Source organism: Colias eurytheme, chromosome 7 (genome assembly GCF_061535395.1).
Source record: "Colias eurytheme isolate Ceu_HAF_F1 chromosome 7, ilColEury1 Martin Lab GWU primary, whole genome shotgun sequence".
Classification (NCBI taxonomy): Eukaryota; Metazoa; Arthropoda; class Insecta; order Lepidoptera; family Pieridae; genus Colias; species Colias eurytheme.
In genome coordinates, this window is record NC_142986.1 from 5,303,937 (window position 1) to 5,325,281 (window position 21,345).

Genomic DNA, 21,345 nt, shown 5'->3' on the forward strand with positions numbered 1-21,345 from the left:
CTTATCTTCTTGGAATTTAAACTATAATGCTTCTTATTTAATCTTATTAAGCCGATAAATTTATTATTGTTAGTATACGTTCATATAATATCTCATAATATTATAAAACAAATCGTTGTTTCTTAATCTGAATTCGTATAGATTGGCGATATCTAATATCTGTTCTGTGTGTAATACCTATAGGGCAGATTATATTCCTACTTTTATATATAAATAATAAATGTAAATTACTATATATTATATAATAATATGTAACGATGACTATATTGAACCTAATCGAATTGTTAGGGCAGCAAAATTAAAAAGATGCTTAAACTTGCGGCGAAGATCAGTGTAAATTATAGGCCTAATGGGCCTTAAAATAAATGTTTGTATATGTGCTTTAAAGAATCGTAAAGTATGCATTTGATCATGAGATGATTTGCAGCAAAGTGTCATGCATATTAGCCTAAAGATAATAATATTAGCCCACGATGGTTTCTGTGTTGGTACGACGAATCTTCGACAGTGTACCACAGGCACTTAAGATTTGTGTGTTTTTTAAATCTAAATAATGTGGTAAAAAACGTGTAAAAATATTATTCTTGTTTTTGACGATAAAATTAAATACTAAGCAATTTTTATCTATGGTTTTTATTATTTATCTGTGGTATTAAATACAGTGACAGCATGACGGAGTATTATTTTGACAGGTCAAAATCTTGTTTCATCCACTCGTCGATTGCATTGTAATTTTGTTATTTCTAGTGTTGTGATAGTTATTAAAATGGAAGAAATTGGAATTATATTACCAGAAAAAGTAATGGGTTGACTTTAGAAACGTGCGGCACGAATTTCGGCGCGATTTTAATTTTTATCGATCGATAATGATGCCCCGAAACATACATTAGCGGCTTTACGTGAGGAAACGTGTAATTACAGAGAAATCTTTTTTTTTTATTTTCGAGATTATGTTCAAAATTGTTTGAGTTACATTGACAAAACTACAAGAATTGTGTTTGAAAGAGATAACAAATGTCTTAATGTACATATTAAAAACCATAGTTCATTCAAAAGCATGTTGCTGAGTGGACAACAATTCATATGGATTATTGGCGAGCATATGATTGTTTGGGGATATGGATATGCTCATAAAAAAGTTAATCACTCAGACCCAGACAACCTATTTGTTGCCCCTGACCCATTTGAGTCCCAGTGGCATGATGTAAAAAGATTTTTAAAAAAAGATAACTATAACCACCCAGCAAACTTCGGTGAAAATATTATAGAATACTAGCGGTCCGCCCCGGCTTCGCCCGTGGTACATATATACGTTTTCTCTACATAAAAACCATCCTCGTACTTCAAGGAATATAATAAAAAAAGAATTATCGAAATCGGTTCAGCCGTTCTCGAGTTATACGCTTACCAACACATTTTGCGATTCATTTTTATATATAAGATGTGGAGACGCTCGGTGGAAAAAATAAAATGGATCCATTCATTGCCATTGTAAATTGTATCAAACATGTATACAAGATTTGAATAAATAATTATTAAAAAAAATGTTTTTATTGTATGTATATTGCACACAAATTGTTAATCACAGAACCGAATCTGTCCACCCCGATTCCACGTGGTACTTGTCTGTCATACACTAGAGTGTATTAAAAAAGTCGGAGGCGCGGAGGAGCGTGGCGCCCGCGTGTGCTGAGGAGCAGGCAGAGTCAAGCGAGCCATAGTGGCTGAGGCTGGTCGCCAAAGTCGGTCGGTCAAGTCGGTCGACCAAAAAGCCGAAGCTACGAAGGCGAGTGAAGACTCCTGCCTGCAACGAGGTACACGGGGGCAAGCGCCACGTTCTGCAGCGTCGGAGCAGTCAAGAAAGCCCATAATATTCGATACATTTCTAACTACATCACTACATACATGGTATAAAACAAAGTCGCTTTCTGTGTCCCTATGTCCCTATGTATGCTTAAATCTTTAAAACTATGCAACGGATCTTGATGCGGTTTTTTTTAATAGATAGAGTGATTCAAGAGGAAAGTTTTAGTATATAATTTATTATGTTTTAGACGAAGCGGGCGAAGCCGCGGGCGGAAAGCTAGTATAAATATAATCTCAAAAAAAAATAAAAAAAAATAGAAGGGGGGGTTTCCGCACCCCCCCACTTTATAGGGGGTCTCTCCTTACCTCCCCCCTCCCTTTCCCTCCCCTCCCCCCCCTTAATTCGTGCCGCAAATTTCTAAAGAAATACCAAAGTAATATTTATATAATTTATAAGTATAATTTAGTTTTTCTTCATATTCTGCTTATTTTTTAATATTATATTCAATTATTATAGGATGACCAAGTTACCGATACAAAGGGGCTCGCTTTTGCTGGACCGCAATCGTTTGAAGAACTGGAATCTGAAGATTTATACACTAAATATAAGGTATTTTATTGAACTAATATAATACAATACAATACAATATATGCTTAATGCTTATGAATATGTATAAGTAAGTTTAATTAAACATATACCTTATTCGCCAAATAATGGCAATGTTTTCTAAAATTTTCTTTTTATATTCCAATAGAAACTACAGCGTATGTTAGAATTTCTGGAAGTCCAAGAAGAATACATTAAAGATGAACAAAGAAATCTTAAGAAGGAATATCTTCATGCTCAGGAAGAAGTGAAAAGAATACAATCTGTACCATTGGTTATTGGTCAATTTCTTGAAGCTGTTGATCAAAATACTGGAATAGGTAATGTTAATTCTATTTTTACTGAAAGCTTTGTGCCTAAATACATGAATCATTGTTTATCCATCTGCAAATTAAGACAAAACTGCTATAAAATAAGTTAAGAGTTTAAAATGTTATTATGTTATGTGAAACATGCTTCAGACATTGGACACATTGGTACCAACAATATGTCATGCTGAAGCTGTAAAGAAAATTCTATTAATAATCCAATGCACAAAATTATTATGTAGTATACAAGTATAACATGAAGTCTATACTATTACTGCAATTAAAACACAATTTATTTCCAGTTGGCAGCACCACAGGATCAAACTACTATGTGCGCATTCTCTCCACGATTGACAGAGAGCTGTTGAAGCCTTCAGCGTCTGTTGCTTTACACAAGCATTCAAATGCACTTGTAGATGTGCTACCTCCGGAAGCAGATAGCTCTATATCTATGTTGCAAGCAGGTAATTGAACACTAGCACATAAATGATAAATAATATTATAAAGCTGAGGAGTTTGTTTGTTTGTTTGAACGCGCTAATCTCGGGAACTACTGGTCCGATTTGAAAAATTCTTTCACTGTTAGATAGCCCATTTATCGAGGAAGGTTATAGGCTATGTATCATCACACTACGACCAACAGGGGTGGAGCCACGGGGATGAAACTGCACGGAGCAGCTAGTAAACGATAAATTTTATCTTGCTGCTAAAATTCTCTCATCCATGATAATTTACATACATCTTCACTTTATCTTTGTTGGACTATCTTGCTGAAATTCTCACAATAAATACTATGTAATTTTAGAATTTTTGCATAGCCATCCAATACATATTATTATAATGTGGATTGCTTTAAGCAAAATCAAATTTTATTAAGATTAATTATTATTAAACACAATAAAACTCGTAAATCTGTTTTCAGACGAGAAACCTGATGTCCAATACTCTGATATTGGTGGTATGGACACACAGAAGCAGGAAATACGAGAGGCAGTTGAACTGCCACTCACTCATGTAGAGTTGTACAGACAGATTGGTATTGAGCCTCCAAGGGGTGTGCTGATGTACGGACCTCCAGGGTGCGGCAAAACTATGCTCGCCAAGGCTGTTGCACATCATACCACAGGTTAGCGGCTAGTATTGTTTTCTAATCAATCTCAAAACTTCTCTAAACCTATTACTTTTGTTTAGTATTCTAACAATAAAAAACTGAACATACATACTTCTCATCAATCAATCATGAAATATCACATTAAATCTTTTCATGTTATATCCAATAAAACACTATTTCAAAGTTTAGGAATTTTCAATGTGCAAAGCAATAATAACAAGGAAATTGACATAAATTAAGCAGTAAGTATGATATGCTGGCCAAGGCTGTTGCACATCATACCACAGGTTAGCTGTTATTTTATTATTGTTTTCTAATCAATCTCAAAACTTCTCTAAACCTTTGTTTAGTATTCTTACAAAAAAAAACTGAACACGCATACTTCTCATCAATCAATCATGAAATATCACATTAAATTTTCCAGTAATTTGCTTTCTGTTTTGTTCAATAAAACACAATTTCAAAGTTTAGGAATTTTTAATATGCAAAGCAATAATAACAAGGAAATTGACATAAATTAAGCAGTAAGTAAAGTACTCTCATCTTATCAAAATAATGAATGGTATTTGTAATAAATTAGAATCGATTAAATGAAATAACTGTATGTTCTTATAGCTGCATTCATCCGCGTCGTGGGTTCGGAGTTCGTACAGAAGTACCTCGGCGAAGGGCCTCGTATGGTGCGCGATGTGTTCCGTCTAGCCAAGGAGAACAGCCCCGCTATCATATTTATCGATGAAATTGACGCTATCGCTACTAAAAGGTAAATAGCATTTAAAATTTTATATGTATAATTTTAATAATTTTAAAGCTTTTTTCATTCCTGAAATTCATGTGGTCATGTGATCTCTGCTGTACTTCAAAATTTGATATACAAAACAAAACTAACTGTTATGAATTGATGGATACTGTATGAATCTGTAATTCTCATAGTATCTTATTTTATTTTATTTTATTTGCAACACAAACACATATAACAATAATATAGGTACAATACTTATTACACTTTAAACCTTAATGACTAATTGTTATTGCAATAACATGTGTTGACTACTAGACTATAAATTACAATCGCTTACAAATAAATACAGGTAAATTAGCTTGGAGAAATTTTTGCATATGTAGTGGTGTGTATATTACTCAGATCTTAGAGCGCGTTTCCACTATATCGTTCTGGCCTATACAAAAATGTTTCGATATCCTAACATTACTATTTAATTTTATACTTATTCCTAGCAACACTTTTGTTTTCAATAAAAACAAGTTTTTATTTGAAAGAAAATGGTTTTGACTTTATAAAAAAAATATATCATTCAATTTCACGTCCTTGAGCAAACGACAAGGCGACTACCGTGAAACAATAAAATATCGTGTCCATAATAATTTGTTTCATAATTAATATTTGACCATAATAATTACGAAACAAAACAAATAAATAAATCGTCACTTGATAGTGGAAAGTGGAAACACGCACAAAACCAGAATAAACCAGTTTACGCTGTCCGCTGGTGCCACGTGCAGTCGTTTGGTACCGTGAACATAAAGCACACATTTCATTCAAAAATTATAATTATTACGTATAGACCGGGAGATATTGACACAAAATTTCGAGTCATTTGTAACAGGATGGCGGTTCTACAGGGGTCTTAGTACGCAATGACAAAAAGAAATAGTTTGGAAAATCCAAAAGTGCACGCCTCATAATTTTTTTTTAATAATTATTTATTAATTATTATTTTTGTTTATTTAATAACAATTAAACCACATCGAATCAGACCCTGAAAAATGAAAGGGTTCTATTCCTGAGCATACTCAAGCGTAAGAGAAAAAAAAAGACTCGATTAGTAAAGTATTTGGGTCGCTATCGTGTTAACAAGAAAATCCTCCGCACATACAGACACACGGACGTCCAAGACAGAACTTTTTTAAACTGTTTTTTAACTAGTTTAAATAACAAAAATGACATCAAAAATATCATGAATGTTAAAAATAGTGTTTTTTCTTAATATGTGTGTGTATGTATTATCTTACAAGTGCAATGTATGATACATAAAGACATTTTAAGTTTGAAAAATCAGATGTTTTGCGCGAAGTGACAGTAGTACCCACCTCAACGCTTCGCTTATGAGGCGTGCAAAACGATGGTGTGAACACTGGTACCGGCGGCTTAGTCGCGTAGGCGTTAGTTGAACTCGTCGGAAAAATAGCGAAAGTCAAACGATTTGTAACACAAAAATTTTAGAATTTACCGATAGCCCATAAAAAAGAAGTAGGCGGTAGTGTCATGCCATACTTTTCCGGTGTGACTTACAGCCCGCCATACCGACGCGAATGTGTTGATTAAAAAAAAAAACAATTCAACCATTTGTACCAGGCTAACTTTTGCACAGGTAACCATCGTCGTGCAGCTATTTACGAAAATCGCCATGCCATACTTTTCGGACGATTCCAAATGGTCGCCATACCGCCGAAAATCTGCAAAAATTTTTTTTTTCGCCAAACTTTTTGTACCAGTATTGCATTTGGATTTTTGGAGAGTATTTGATAAAATGTGACCATTATTATATTTACCATACTTCTAGTAGGGGGAAAAAGTGCTGCCATACTTAAAAAATTAATTTAGTATTAATTTATATAAGTGAAGATTTCCACCACCTAGATCTTTGAAATTTTGTATTTATATTCGTTGAACCTCAAACTTACAGGAAAAATTAGTGCCATACTGTTACTAATCGTTCAAAATACGAATAAAATCTTACAATAAAAAAAAATCTTTAACACATTCGCCACCTCCCACAGCTATGGCATTATCACACTTCTATTTATAATCATTCAGGAGTTGTTGAAAAAAAAATTTAGGGTGGTACAAATGGTTCGGCGAAAAAAAAATTTGCAGATTTTCGGCGGTATGGCGACCTTTTGGAATCGTCCGAAAAGTATGGCATGGCGATTTTCGTAAATGGCTGCACGACGATGGTTACCTGTGCAAAAGTTAGCCTGGTACAAATGGTTGAATTGTTTTTTAGGGTTCCGTAGCCAAAATGGCAAAAACGGAACCCTTATAGTTTCGTCATGTCCGTCTGTCCGTCTGTCCGTCTGTCCGTCTGTCACAGCCGATTTACTCGGAAACTATAAGTACTACAGTGATGAAATTTGATGGGAATATGTGTTGTATGAACCGCTACAAAAATATGACACTAAATAGTAAAAAAAAGAATTGGGGGTGGGGCCCCCCATACATGTAACTGAGGGATGAAATTTTTTTTTTCGATGTACATACCCGTGTGGGGTATCAATGGAAAGGTCTTTTAAAATGATATAAAGTTTTCTAAAAAACATTTTTCTTAAAGTGAACGGTTTTTGAGATATCAGCTCTCAAAGTCGTAAAAAGTATGTCCCCCCCCCTCTATTTTTATAACTACGGGGTATAAAATTCTAAAAAAAATAGAGGTGATGCATGCTAATTAACTCTTTCAACGATTTTTGGTTTGATCAAAGTATCTCTTATAGTTTTTGAGATAGGTTGATTTAACTGTAATTTATTATATTTGCTGCTACGGAACCCTTTGTGCGCGAGCCCGACTCGCACTTGGCCGGTTTTTTTTTTAAATCAACACATTCGCGTCGGTATGGCGGGCTGTAAGTCACACCGGAAAAGTATGGCATGACACTACCGCCTACTTCTTTTTTATGGGCTATCGGTAAATTCTAAAATTTTTGTGTTACAAATTGTTTGACTTCGCTATTTTTCCGACGAGTTCGACTAACGCCTACGCGACTAAGCCGCCGGTACCAGCGTTCACACCATCGTTTTTCTTTTTGTCATTGCGTACTAAGACCCCTGTAGAACCGCCATCCTGTTACAAATGACTCGAAATTTTGTGTCAATATCTCCCGGTCTAGTTAATGTAAAAGTTATACGTATGTTAAATGTGCAAATATTAAAATAAAGTCTCATCTTTTTCAGAGGAGAAACACATATAGTTTAATTTAAAATCCCTTATATATATAAAATAAAAACTAAAAATAAAATGTTGTTTTATTTTATTTGCTGACCATACACTACTACAAACGCAAAAATTTCTCCAAGCTAATTTACCTGTAAAGAGTTATCAATATACTAACTAATAGATAATAGGTAATTTAAAATGGGAAATGGTTTAAAACTACAAGAGACAAATTTCTAATCTATTGAAGGACTTGCGACAGCATAGTAAGGTTGTCAAATAGGCATTTCCGAAATCTAATAGGTTTACTCCCGATAATGTCAAGATCTGGTATTATCTCACACAACTTATTGTAATTTGTGCAGATTCTGTTTAGAGTGCTATAATATGCTCTTTGGGTGCGGTGGACTGGTAATGTGAAAGTTCGATTATTTCGATTACTTCTAAGTGGTATATGAAAGGAGATTTGGGAAAGAGCTGCAGTGGACAGTTGGCCACATATAATTTTATTTAGAAATATTAATTCCAATATTTTTCGACGATCTGACAGTTTTACTTGTTTAAAATAAGATAATCTTTCCTCATAAGTATGAAGCATTTTGTTAAGATGAAACCGATATGAAAGTATTCTCATAAATTTGATTTGAATTTTTTCTATATTTTTTATATGAATCAAATAAAAGGGGGACCAAATCATACTTGCATATTCCAATTTGCTACGAATGAGAGAGTTAAAAAGACAAATATAAGATTTAGGATTCCGGAAACCCTTACATGAACGTAAAATAAACCCTAGTAATCTGTTACATGATTTATAAATATGTGTATAATGTTCCAAAAATGAGAGTTTGCTATCAAGGATAATTCCTAAATCACGTACGTTTGACTTCCATATCAGATTTTTAGCATTTATAGAGTAATTATATTTTATTTTTACTGTCGTACTACCAAATTCCATAACATAGCATTTGTCTACATTAAGAAACATATCATTTGTATCACACCAATCTTTTAATTTATTCAAATCATTTTGCAGTTCAATGCAGTCATTTATAGTGAAAATTTTTCTAAATATTTTTAAATCATCAGCATAAAGTAAACAATTTGATGAGAAATTATTGCACAAATCATTTATAAAAATCACAAATAATAAAGGGCCCAGATTTGAGCCCTGAGGAACACCCGATAATACAGATATAGGACGAGAATAACTTCCAAGTATTCTAACTATCTGAGATCTATTTAATATATATGAAGAGAGCCAGCGCAGCAAATTACCGCGGATTCCTTCGCAGAATAGTTTACCAAGTAGTCGCCTATGATTAACCTTATCGAAGGCTTTCCTAAAGTCTGTATATATAGAATGGACTTGTACTTGACTATTTAACGCCCCATGAATAAAATTTGTATATTCTAAAAGATTCGTCGTTGTAGATTTTTGTTTCACAAAGCCGTGTTGTTTCGTGCTAATAGCCGGTTTAATAAAAAAGAATAAATGATCATACACTAAAGCCTCTAATATTTTTGAAAAACATGAAAGAATGCTAATTGGTCTATAATTTTCACAGTTAGTTACATCACCATCCTTATGCACAGGTACTACGTGAGCAGTTTTCCAGATAGTCGGAAATTTGCCTTGATTTATTGAGAGGTTATAAATAATGTAAAGAGGTTCAACAAGACCTTGCATGCACTCCTTTATAAATAAAGGGGATATACGGTCAGGACCTGGACCCTTATTAATATCGACATTTTTAAGATGTTGTTTTATGCTTTGTTTATCTATTTGAATATTGTGCAATGTAAAATTAGACCTATCGACACTATCAACTTCTAGTATGTGATTACCTGATGAGTCTTTTTCCCAGACAGATGAAAAGAACTCTGCGAACATATTACTTATTTCAATATCTGTACGTGCTGAACGATTACCCAGAGTAAGCGTGGGAGGAACGGACGAAGCGCGTTTTTTGTTTTTAATGTAAGACCAAAAAAGTTTTGTAGATTGGGGTAAAGATTCTTCTATTGATTTCTTATAGTTACGTTCACATGTTCTGATAAGGCGTTTTGCTCGCTTGCGTAAAAGAGAAAAAGTATCATAGTCCCGTGGATTACCGAATATTCTAAATTTTGTGTGATATTTTTCTTTTTCTCTCAGACATTTCTTAAGGGCGTTACTGAACCAAACAGGAGTTTGTGCGTTTCCGTGAACATTGCATCTTTTATAAGGTGTATTATTTTTAATTACAATATAAAGTAGCTCATAAAATTTATTTACATGTTCGTCCACATCGATAAAACCTTTAAATTCATTATTCCAATTTATATTATTCAAAAATTTCTTGCATTCTGTAAAATTACACTTTCTAAAATTAAAAGAATCAGATATCTTGTAATTAGACTTATCATTCAATTATTATTATCATTCAATGTTATCTCCGTAGGTTTATAAATTATATTATGTTATAATAACTTTCTATTTATTTTAGATTTGATGCGCAAACTGGTGCAGATAGGGAGGTACAAAGAATTTTGTTGGAACTTCTGAATCAAATGGATGGTTTCGACCAGACAACTAATGTTAAAGTTAGTATCATATTACATGTAAAATTAATAATTTGAATGTTTACCTAATATTAATAGTGAATGAAATTCCTTCATTAAAATTAAAATGCTTATGTTCTCAATTAAATGATTAAATAACAATTTTCTTTCTTGTATACCAATAAATATTTACTAAATTCTATTATAGGTAATCATGGCCACAAATCGTGCTGACACATTAGACCCCGCTCTGCTGAGGCCTGGACGTCTTGACAGAAAAATTGAATTCCCACTGCCAGACAGGTAATATAGACTGTAACTGTAGTGTTGCGTTTATCATACATATATCATACATTTGGCAACTAGTAAACTATAATAACTATTCTGAATTGTATTTTGTCGAATCTCCAACCTTAACTTCAAAAATTATAAGGGTTTGTGAGAAATAAATAAATTTTATTAAATGTTGAATTTATATTTTTGGTTTTATGGCATTCAAATGCTTTATAATATTATAAATTTATATATATATAATATAATTAATATTTTATTAAAATTTCTGCCATACAAATGAAACGAAATTAATTTATAATAACATAAAAAATTGCAGACGCCAAAAACGTCTGATCTTCTCGACAATCACGGCGAAGATGAATCTCTCTGAGGAGGTCGACTTGGAGGAGTTTGTGGCGCGGCCCGACCGCGTGTCCGGCGCAGACATCAACGCGATCTGCCAGGAGGCCGGCATGCACGCGGTTAGGGAGAACCGGTGAGTTAATGATAAAGCTTTTGTAATTATGGTACGGGAGCTAGTAACGTTTTCAAAAAAATTATGTCTGATGGATCTATCTAAAGACAAAAGAATAAAAATTACGCGTTAATAAATGACTTTAAAGTTAAGTATATTTCCTGTGCGCACTAATAAACGCAACCAGACAGCCCGGACTCTAACCGAAATAGCAAGAGAAACAGTATATCAAAAACCCAACTATACTAAAATTCTCTCTTGTCAACGTTGCTAGCTCCTATACGATTATGGTTTGAAGTACTTGGCTTTGCAGCAGTGAATGTCAACTACGGCAATTAATTATTGTAAAATTAACATTTAATTGATTGCTTAAAAAATATCAATAATATTATTGTCAAACTTGTATACATATTTTCATACTATCAATAAATATCTTTGAGTGGGTGTGTACGTGTACAAGAGTTTTGTATATACAATTATTGGCGGCTTTTTTTGTCTATAAACCAGGCAAACGACTATTTACCCGAGTGACGCCACGCTCCCCGGTTAGTAACTTATGATGCTTGTAATAATCAATGCATTATTAATATCTACTATTTCGTTACAGATACATTGTCCTGCCCAAAGATTTCGAGAAAGGCTACAAGAACAACATCAAAAAGGACGAGAGTGAATATGAATTCTACAAATAGATTTTAGTTGTATCCATCTTTGTAATTGTATTGAAGTAATAAATGATTAATATCAATGGAGCTTTCATTTTACATATTTATATTGTTGCCCGAAACTAAATTACTATCTTCTATACTTTACCATGGTATATGGACTCTACACTAAAGTTATTTTCATTATATCAAAGGTCTTGCATGATTTATCGATATGTGCGGCCAGTTATTGGACTTCTAATAACGCCTTTAGTACACCTACGCATTCGTATGCGGCAGCGAGTCTCTGCGGAACTACTGCGTAGCGAAATATCTGCGGAACGTTAGTACACAGCAATGTTTTCGCAACTTTTTCGCAATGATATGCCATTGTAATTTTCGACGACTGCAGGTGCAGACGTAATTTTTGTACGTATTTTTATAATCTGCGTGTCCAATTGCGTATAATACGGGATAATCTCGAATAGAATGCAAAAACAATTTAGTATTTTCGGCATCCATGGTGCGAAAATCTGTCCTCACCGACAGATCACGAGCTGACGCATTGCGATGCGAAACATCACTAGCGAAACGTATGCGTCTGTGTAACGGCCATTTCGCAGGTCCTTGCGAAACAATACTGACAAGGACGCAACTATTTCATCTATCTATGTGCTAGAGTGAGACATATCATATGCAAAAATCTGCCACACTACTTACAGATTTTTCGTTATTTCGCTGCCGCATACGAATGCGTAGGTGTACTAACGCCTTAAGGATCGCTAGCTGCGCGGAACACACCGGTGTTATCTACAAATCCTATCCTTCCTACTAATTCTATCCTATCCTACTATAATATTACCTATAACTGCGAAAGTTTGTCAGGATGGGTGTGTATGTTTGTTACTCTTTCACACAAATACTACTGAACCGAGTACAATGAAATTTTGCACACATATAGAGGGTAACTAGGATTAACACATAGGATAGCTTTTATCCCGGAAATCCAACGGGAACGCGGGTTTTTCTTCGAAAACGAGATGAAGCCACGGGCGGAAAGCTAGTTAATATTGTATGAAATGACCATTTCTATCAACATTCAGCTATGTGACCTCTCAAAATCTTACACTTTGTATATCCGAGTTTTCTAATATCAGGTAGGTTATAAAATAAAACACTTGTTTTCTTTCAAAAATCTATATATCATAACAGTTCTTAACAACGTGACAATATTACAATATATTTGGCATATACCTTAAAAATTGAGTCACAATAAATTACACATCTATACTTCTATTGCTTCTCGAGGATGAGTGAAAGTTTGTGATGAAACAGTCGAGTGCGATGTGCAAAATCAAACAATGCAAACCGTTAAGGCACTTAATCTATAAGGCAGCAAACATCTACAATATGTGCAGGCACTGGCAATAATCTTATGTGAGGCTTATAGCCGTTTAAACAAAAGTGACGATTGCACTTATTTAGTAATTGACAAAACGTCATTTGATACTACTCAAAAATATTGAGTACACAATTTATAATCTGTCTAAACGTCACAACATCGAAAATAGTCAATAGCAAAATTCTATTTTAGGGAAGGCGGAACAAACATGAATATGCCTTTCGTAAGTACTGAATAATTAAGTAAACTAGCTGCTACAAGATAAAATGTTCAGTCTAAATATATATTCTAATATGCTAGCATTGTCCAACAATTTAAGTAAACACTTCACGTGCAAAATCTTTGTAACACAGTTCATTAGTAAATAAATAAATTAACATGATTATTATTGGAATGTGAAGAAAAATAGTTAAAGAAATTAGTGACACAAACATTATTATAATATTGATTATTGAGACATTATATCAATTTGTCCATAACAAATTAGGCCACACCTATAAAAATATATTCAATCCAAAAATCAAATATTCGACCAATTATAATTTATTCGCATAAACGTTTTATGAGCTACAAATACAAAATACATATAAAAATTACAATAGTCATTAAATTGATTTAATAATACTGATTAATTTTAAATTGAGGCACTGAACCTGGCACTAATGTCTAATCACTTTACCCACTTGTAAGAAATAAATTTATACCAAATATATTACTAATTATACAATAACAAAGGCCTCAACGTGATTTTTTTTCAATAATATAACTAATGAAATATTAAAAGGCCAATGGACGGGGCGAAAAAATCTTAACTAACATTTAAGGCATCGTTATAACCTAGGAAAATTGTATATTATAACCAACAATCTATGGCAAAACAATAATATCGTCAACAATATAAATAACTTTGCAGAAAAATAGAAGAGTTGATTTATATACTACACGCATGCATAACATAAGGAATGAGTCGTTAATACTTAGTATATTATAAATTACTATTATAGTGGAATGATTCACTGGATTTCTGAAACATAGTGATGACACTTAAAAAAATTAGTCGCCAATAAAGCTGTCATCATAAAACGTGTATATTATTTTAAATGCTGTTAAGGAGAGGTGGAAACAATGTCATGATAATTGTTGTCAGCAAAAGCTGATTTCGTCATTGGTTCACTCGGAGAGCGTTCGACTTCGTAACTTGTATGTCTTGTGATCCTGTAAATAAAAAACCTTTATAAATACATGGTTTGTCGATGAATGCGTTGCTCGCTGTTTAAAAATAAGCAAATTTATTTAAAATTTAAGACTTTTTTTTTCTGTCAATCTGTCAATGTTTGCATTTAATTTTTGGGCTTAATGACTGGATACCGGTGGCGGAGTACCAGCTAAGACACCTAGGTTTCTTTACGTCCCTCCTGATGTTTCCTGCAGGCCTAATAAGCTGCTAAACTTCATGAAGGCGCTACGGGGTGGTTAAATTATTTCTGTTATTCTTTTTCACGCAAGATCTCGTTGTCGAGATGCGGGGACAAGTCCATATTTACCGGGTATTACGCAGTTCATTAAAGAAACGAATCTTCAATGGCGGCCAAAGCTGACACTGACGTATGGTAGGGTCAGCAAAAAAGAAAAAAAAATAACGTCAATGGATAATTATTTTATTAATTATTTCAAATTGTTTGTTGACATACTTTTTTGTTATGGTATTTGTGTATTTATATGAATTATCATATTTACGTATACAGAATGTAACAAAATCCCCATAATATTTGTAATGAGCGGTGAGCCCATAAAACTGAACAACTTTTTCCAAAGAACATATTTTGTCAAATTCCAATAAAACATTATTTACTTTCGCAAATGCATAATTGCTATTGTAAATTTATGATAAAAACTATTATAGGGAAAATACATTTTAGTGATTTTATTTTTCCATTTTTTTTTTTTTGCTTGCCGTACGGCCGTGTGTTAGCGAGAGGGAATGTTAAGCGCCGCCATCGAAGATTCGTTTCTTTATTGAACTGCCTTATACATAGTGGGGCGGTCAAGAGGGCGGCGGCGGCTGCAGCGGCACGAGCAGCGCGGGCGGGCCGGCGCGGCGCAGGAACGGGTGGTGCAGCAGGCGCGCCGCCGAGTGCCGCTGCGCCGGGTCGCGCACCAGCGCGCACTCAAGGAACGCGCCCACGTCGCTCGGGCAGCGCGCGAGACCGCGCGGTCTGGGGGGCGGCATGTCGCGGATGCGCCGCATCGCCTGCACGCATACGTGACATATTTATTAGTGATTATTCAAGCGTAGAGTGAACAGGTACCTTCTAGGGAAGCGCGTTCCATCTTAGACTACATCTCAGCTTAACATCAGGCGAGATTGTGGTCAAGCGCTTCCCTATTACCAATAAAAAAAATAGACTAGCTTTCCACCCGCGGCTTCGCCCGCGTTTTCAAAGAAAAACCCGCATAGTTCCCGTTGAAATGGAATTTCCGGGATAAAACCTATTCTATGTGTTAATCCTAGTTACCCTCTATATGTGTGCTAAATTTCATTGTAATCGGTTCAGTAGTGTTTGCGTGAAAGAGTAACAAACATACACATCCATCCTCACATACTTTCGCATTTATAATATTAGTAGGATAGTAGGATGAAATAAAATATACATGTATATTGTATATTCTTCAAATGGATAATCTCGCTAGTTGAACTTCAAATTGAAAGATGCTGAGAAAAGGCGAAAAAGAAGTTTCACTTCTGACATGTGTACTTTCCACGCACGCACATACGAATAAGTGTAAAATTTAGTAATAAAATTATTATGTATACAAATTTCTTGAAAATACGATAGTTTATTTGACATACTTTTGTGTACAAGTCCATAAAGCTCACCTGCAACGGTGGTTCATTGAAGAATGGCGGTTCCCCGTCGATCATCTCGATGACCATGATACCGAGCGACCATACGTCTACTTCCGGTCCGTACGGCAGACGCGACACAACTTCCGGCGACATCCAATATGGCGTGCCGACGAGAGATTTGCGCTTTGGCAGTTCCTGTGTACAATAAATTAGTATTAATTAACTTTTTGACACAAAGAATTAATGCATATTAACTTTTGTTGTTTGTAGTACTTATTTTCTATGAGGAAGCAATTAAAAAAAAATAACATTGGATTTGACTTTTGGACAAAAAAGAAAAAGTAAATCTATATTTAAATTTAATAAAAAAGGGCAGTATAAGTTATCTAATGAATCAATATCAAAAATAGTGATTAAAGGATTGCTGGGATTGAATTGTATCGTTTATTTCAATAATAAAGAGGTAAGTATTATGCAGCATTTTTTATGCATTAAAACATATTTGTGACCACCAAAAAAATATACACAAATTTCTTTCACTTATTACATATACTTATACATCTTAAATTCTTACCTGTGATACTTGAGCACAAAAACCAAAGTCAGATAATTTGACGCGTCCATCAGCAGTCATAAGAATAGAGTCCGATTTTATATCCCGATGGATTACTCCTTGCCCATGTAAGAATGCTAAAGCCTGTTGACAAAGTTAGATTTCAATATAAAGTTTTGTTTCAGTCTTATGATCAATTAAAAGCTTTTATAATTCTTTAGGAATAGATGCTATGAATAATTTGGCACACTATTTAAATGTTTACATCTAATATTATTGAAAGTAATTAATAAGTATATAAGTTTTTATAACCACACAATTCAATATAGACAATATTTGATTACCACTACTACCACAACCTCTTGAATGAAAAAAGATACAAAAAATTATAAAACAGTTTCTTCATTGATAATAATCTATACTAATATTATAAAGAGGAAAGGTTTGAATGTATGTATGTATGGTTTTCACGCATAAACTACTGGACCGATTTTGATGAAATTCGGCACTGATAATCTTTAGACCCTGTGAAAGAACATAGGCTACCTTTTATTGCGAAATATGTACCACGGGCGAAGCCGGGGCGGATCGCTAGTACTTAATATAAAAATAAAGCATACCTTCAAGCACTGTTTACAAACAGTAGCAATTTGTTCTGGGTCCATTCTCGCTCTAGTGACTATTTGGGTGAGAGAGGCGCCTGCCATGTATTCCATCACAACCCATAATTCATTGCCCACTAAGTATGAAGCATACATCTCCACTATATTTGGGTGAGGGTAGTCACGCATTATCACCTGTAAGAACAATTATTGTATTAGTTAAAACGATTATTATAAGTAATGACTGAATATAGTTTTGGTTATTAGAAATTTATATTGAAAATTTAACAAAAAATCGTATTTTTACATAAATTTATTTAGAAACATACTCATCGCCCCTTTCATTGTGTAATTTAAGAAATATTATACCAACTCCATACTTTACATTTTAACACAAGCATCTACTCTTCCAACTTCACATCTACTATAACAATTACTCATTAAAAAATTGGATGTTTGTAAAGTAGGTTAACGATCGAGATGTTAACGTGATAACGTCTTATTGGTGGCAGCGCTCGAGATGAGACGGGAGATCGGTCCGTCTCTCTCTCGATATACCTGCGATCGCGCTCGTGAGGTTTTGGTGTGACACAAGTTTCTGAACATGTCACCCGACTAAAACGATTTTAAAAACGTTATCACGTTAAAAAGACGGGTTGCACTCCGGGAGTGCCGGCAGAAGTGAAAACTTGATTATTTACGTTGAGCATGTTTGATATCTATCCGTCTTACGCTTTTTCGATCAGGTCACGTGTCCTGACGCGAGTTTAAGATTTTATACCCAACGCCGCTAAAGAAGTTTTCACTTCAAAAATTCAACTCACCACTTCATTAAACAACAGCTCCCGTCTCTGCTGGTTAAGCAAGTTCATCATTTTGACGGCAACGCGGCGTCGCGTCCTCGTGTCCGTAGCCACGCACACCACGCCCGTACTACCTTTGCCGATCTTACTGAATCCCGTCAACGTTTCTCTGGGATCACCCTCGCTTACTACCAGGCGTAATGCGGCGCGGAACTTAAATTTAATGATAATTGTTTATAATTAAATTCAAAGAAATGCCAATGAGATGTGTGTTTGAGTGTAAACGTAAACTGATATTCAGTTTTGTTCAGCATAAGAACATTCCATACAATCTATTCAAACAACGAAAGAATACTCAATGCTATTTGTATGAGCATTCACTTGTTTGATGTAAATGCAATATTTGCAACATTACTGAAGTGCATGAATGTTATGCAAATGAAAAAGATTATAAAAAAGAAAGCACGACGTAATATATGTCTCGTAAAAATGTTAGCTTAATTGATGCAGAACATTGTGATTTTTTAAACTTATAAATTGGAATTAAAAATTTAATATACTTAGTTAAATTATAACATAATTTAATGTACATAAAATTTGCATTAATTGATGTCTTCAATCATTGTTAAAAATAGATGAAAATGTCATGTGTTGCAATATTTGCCAAAACCTAGGTAATAAATCAAATTAATTTATTACAATTTCGCTGATAAAAACTGGCAGTCTTGCATGATTACATAGTATGTGATAAACATGTTAAATAATAGCATAATTCTAATAAGTTATGCTACATTGCCTGGTAATTGGTTTAATGACTTTTTAAAAGGCTACTGTAAATACAAACTGCATTACGTATTTGTGATAAAAACATGCATGTACACTAAAATGTACACGGTAAAATATAATCAGCTAGATATAATTTATCCATTCTTATCTATTTTAAACAATACTGACACATCTTTTTATCAAAAAAAAAAACTTTTGAATTTATTATCAATAACATTATCTTCTTATCAACATAAAAAGAAGACACTGATACTATACATTTTGTAAATGATTGTAGGATTCATTAGATATATTTTTAGTGAGACAAAAAAGTAAGACAGAAAAATATGAATATCCTGCACTAATTAAAAAATTATCTATTCCATCGCAAAGTAAAGAATCAATAAATAAATTGACTAACATCATTTGTATAATTTTATTGGTATAGTATGTATTACCTGTTCATGGGTCAACCGTAACTCATGTTTAGAGGCAGCGAGGGGCAACTGCGTGGCGGGGGGCGGAGGCCCTGGGTGTCGAACACCACTAGGGTATGAATCACCTAAAATTTACATATTATTGTAGCTTATTATTCAAGGCACATGCGCAACAACAACTCTTGACCTTATTTGTCAAGTTACAATGGATTATTGTTTATGTTACTATCATTATTGCAATTTTATAATCCTCCTCATCATTTTATAGGCCTCATCAATTTAAAATTCCTTATACAAATTCAAGCACAAGAATTCTTCAATAATTAAATTATATATGGATTATTGTTTATGTTACTATATTATTGCAATTTCATAATCCTCCTCATCATTTTATAGGCCTCATCAATTTAAAATTCCTTATACAAATTCAAGCACAAGAATTCTTCAATAATTAAATTATACATACCTAAATTCATATTATTTCCGTTCATACCAAGCGGTTGTTGATGCATCACAGGCTGTGGAGGTGGATGATTATGTTGATAAGGTATATTCGCATTTTGTATGTTCTGATATGTCATATTTGATTGCTGATTGTCATTCACATCATTTGTTGATCTTATTGTTGCTTCATGAGCGTGCTGTGACCATTCAACTGGGGATTCTCTTATTGGTTGATTAAGAGTGTAGTTACTTTGTTCACGGCGTAAGCTTGGATATTGAGCAGGGGCAGGTACATTTGGCGGGGATTCTTCAGGTACAACTGGCGGGATGTTAGCCTGACTACGTAAGTCACGTCTTATTCTTGGTGGACTAGAACTCCTTAAAGAGTTTGATCTGGCAACATTTGATGTTTTTGGTAAAACAACACCATTCTGTATTGGCTGAGACGTAGGATTGGTAGATGTGGGACGTGATATTGCTGCTACTGAACTTGTTCTGTGATCACCCCTCACTACAGTCTTTAAATCTAATATCTCAGTAGGTGTTATTTCGGATGGATCCACTAAGGGTAGTGGCCTATTGGTAGACTTCAATATCTGTAAAATATATTTAAATTTAAAAAAAAACTCATAATGTAATTTGTGTACTAATAGCATTTGAATAACAAAAGTGTCAAATATGGATTTGGTAAACAAATATCGTAATTTAGTATTTATTTTAAACATACCTGATTGTTTCCAACTAGTGAGGCCCATTGTAATGGAAGGCCAACAAATTTGCCCTCTCTTCTATCAAACCCAGTATGAACTCTATGCTCGAAGTTACTGGGAGGTGAAATCAAAGGCTTCTTCTTTTTCTTCGAAAACATTTTAATGTATTAAATTCACTGCAACACAATTTTTTGTTTAATTTTCTTCAAACTCAATTAACGATATATAAATACAATTAATCACACAAAAACACTAAACACAGTCAATACAGTATAAAAAAGAAAGCGAAATGTCGATAACAATCAATTTTCGTTACGTTACGATAATTAGAGACTGCAATTTCAAGAAATAATATTAAGCTAGCTTTTCAGTTAACGTAAATACATACCAATTTTAAATGAAATCTCTTCTAGTAATAGGGGCTAATGTTAATCTAATTTCACTTCCATGTAATTCGTCGTAGCCATGCCCTACTCACTACTCGGTAATGCCTCGGTACTTAAAATTGAATAGTAGGTAGGTATGCGTTTAAATTGACAGTCAACATTCAACATAGCATTCGATTCACACAATTCACAAAACTATAGTGAAAGATGAGTGAAAGTTGAGACATTGAAAACATACCTACATTGAACGCGTAATTAAACACAATCACTTGATAATAATAATTACATATTCGTCGAAATTACAATGAACATTTTAATAGTTTTTTCAAAATTAATAATTAATGATTTATGACAGATCACAGAAGTTCCGTCAGTTGGATCGTTTTGCACCACAGAATATATATAATATATATTCTATACTCCACAACCGCAATATACTCTGTTTTGCACGGTCGTTGCACGGTGCACTTGTGGGTGCACTAGTGATGGAATGACAGTTTTAGTTTTTACTGAGTGAATCAGAGTGATTGAATCATGAGTATGGGACGTATAATCTGTGATACGATACTACGATTTATTATACTTCGTTCAAACTGAAGCGAACCCCAGTAATGGCACTGGGGGTTTGCATTTTTTTTCAATTTAGAACTCGCTCAAACCTCACTCTGGATGAATCAGTA

The 21,345-nt window shown here is 33.9% G+C and overlaps 2 protein-coding genes across 2 annotated transcripts; one reads left to right on the top strand and one right to left on the bottom strand.

The window, feature by feature from the left end:
* The first annotated feature begins 673 nt into the window (after positions 1-673).
* On the top strand, positions 674-11,819 carry Rpt3 (26S proteasome regulatory subunit Rpt3). Its single transcript, XM_090104090.1, has 10 exons — positions 674-799; positions 2,324-2,416; positions 2,562-2,733; positions 3,024-3,185; positions 3,644-3,847; positions 4,448-4,595; positions 10,269-10,365; positions 10,532-10,626; positions 10,934-11,092; positions 11,679-11,819. Exons 1-10 carry the CDS (start codon positions 767-769, stop codon positions 11,761-11,763), a joined length of 1,248 nt encoding a protein of 415 aa, XP_089960216.1. The 5' UTR covers positions 674-766; the 3' UTR covers positions 11,764-11,819.
* Positions 11,820-12,893: 1,074 nt separating this feature from the next.
* On the bottom strand, positions 12,894-21,061 carry mbt (serine/threonine-protein kinase PAK mbt). Its single transcript, XM_090104091.1, has 10 exons — positions 20,668-21,061; positions 20,297-20,455; positions 19,592-20,165; positions 19,147-19,250; positions 17,945-18,136; positions 17,139-17,315; positions 16,540-16,662; positions 15,996-16,160; positions 15,150-15,368; positions 12,894-14,332 (listed from the first exon to the last, which is right to left on the bottom strand). The coding sequence occupies exons 2-9, from the start codon at positions 20,435-20,437 to the stop codon at positions 15,162-15,164; spliced, it is 1,683 nt and encodes a 560-aa protein (XP_089960217.1). The 5' UTR covers positions 20,438-20,455; positions 20,668-21,061; the 3' UTR covers positions 12,894-14,332; positions 15,150-15,161.
* Positions 21,062-21,345: the final 284 nt, after the last annotated feature.

Bases quoted from the DNA above. Each gene is read 5' to 3' on its own strand.
- Rpt3 (XM_090104090.1), top strand. From the start codon at position 767: ATGGAAGAAATTGGAATTATATTACCAGAAAAA. The intron at 800-2,323 runs GTAATGGGTTGA...CAATTATTATAG, and splicing joins GAATTATATTACCAGAAAAA to GATGACCAAGTTACCGATAC. The intron at 3,848-4,447 runs GTTAGCGGCTAG...ATGTTCTTATAG, and splicing joins TGTTGCACATCATACCACAG to CTGCATTCATCCGCGTCGTG.
- mbt (XM_090104091.1), bottom strand. From the start codon at position 20,437: ATGTTTTCGAAGAAAAAGAAGAAGCCTTTGATTTCACCTCCCAGTAAC. The intron at 18,137-19,146 runs GTAATACATACT...ATTAAATTTAAG, and splicing joins TACGGTTGACCCATGAACAG to TTCCGCGCCGCATTACGCCT. The intron at 17,316-17,944 runs GTGAGTTGAATT...TTGTTCTTACAG, and splicing joins AGCTGTTGTTTAATGAAGTG to GTGATAATGCGTGACTACCC.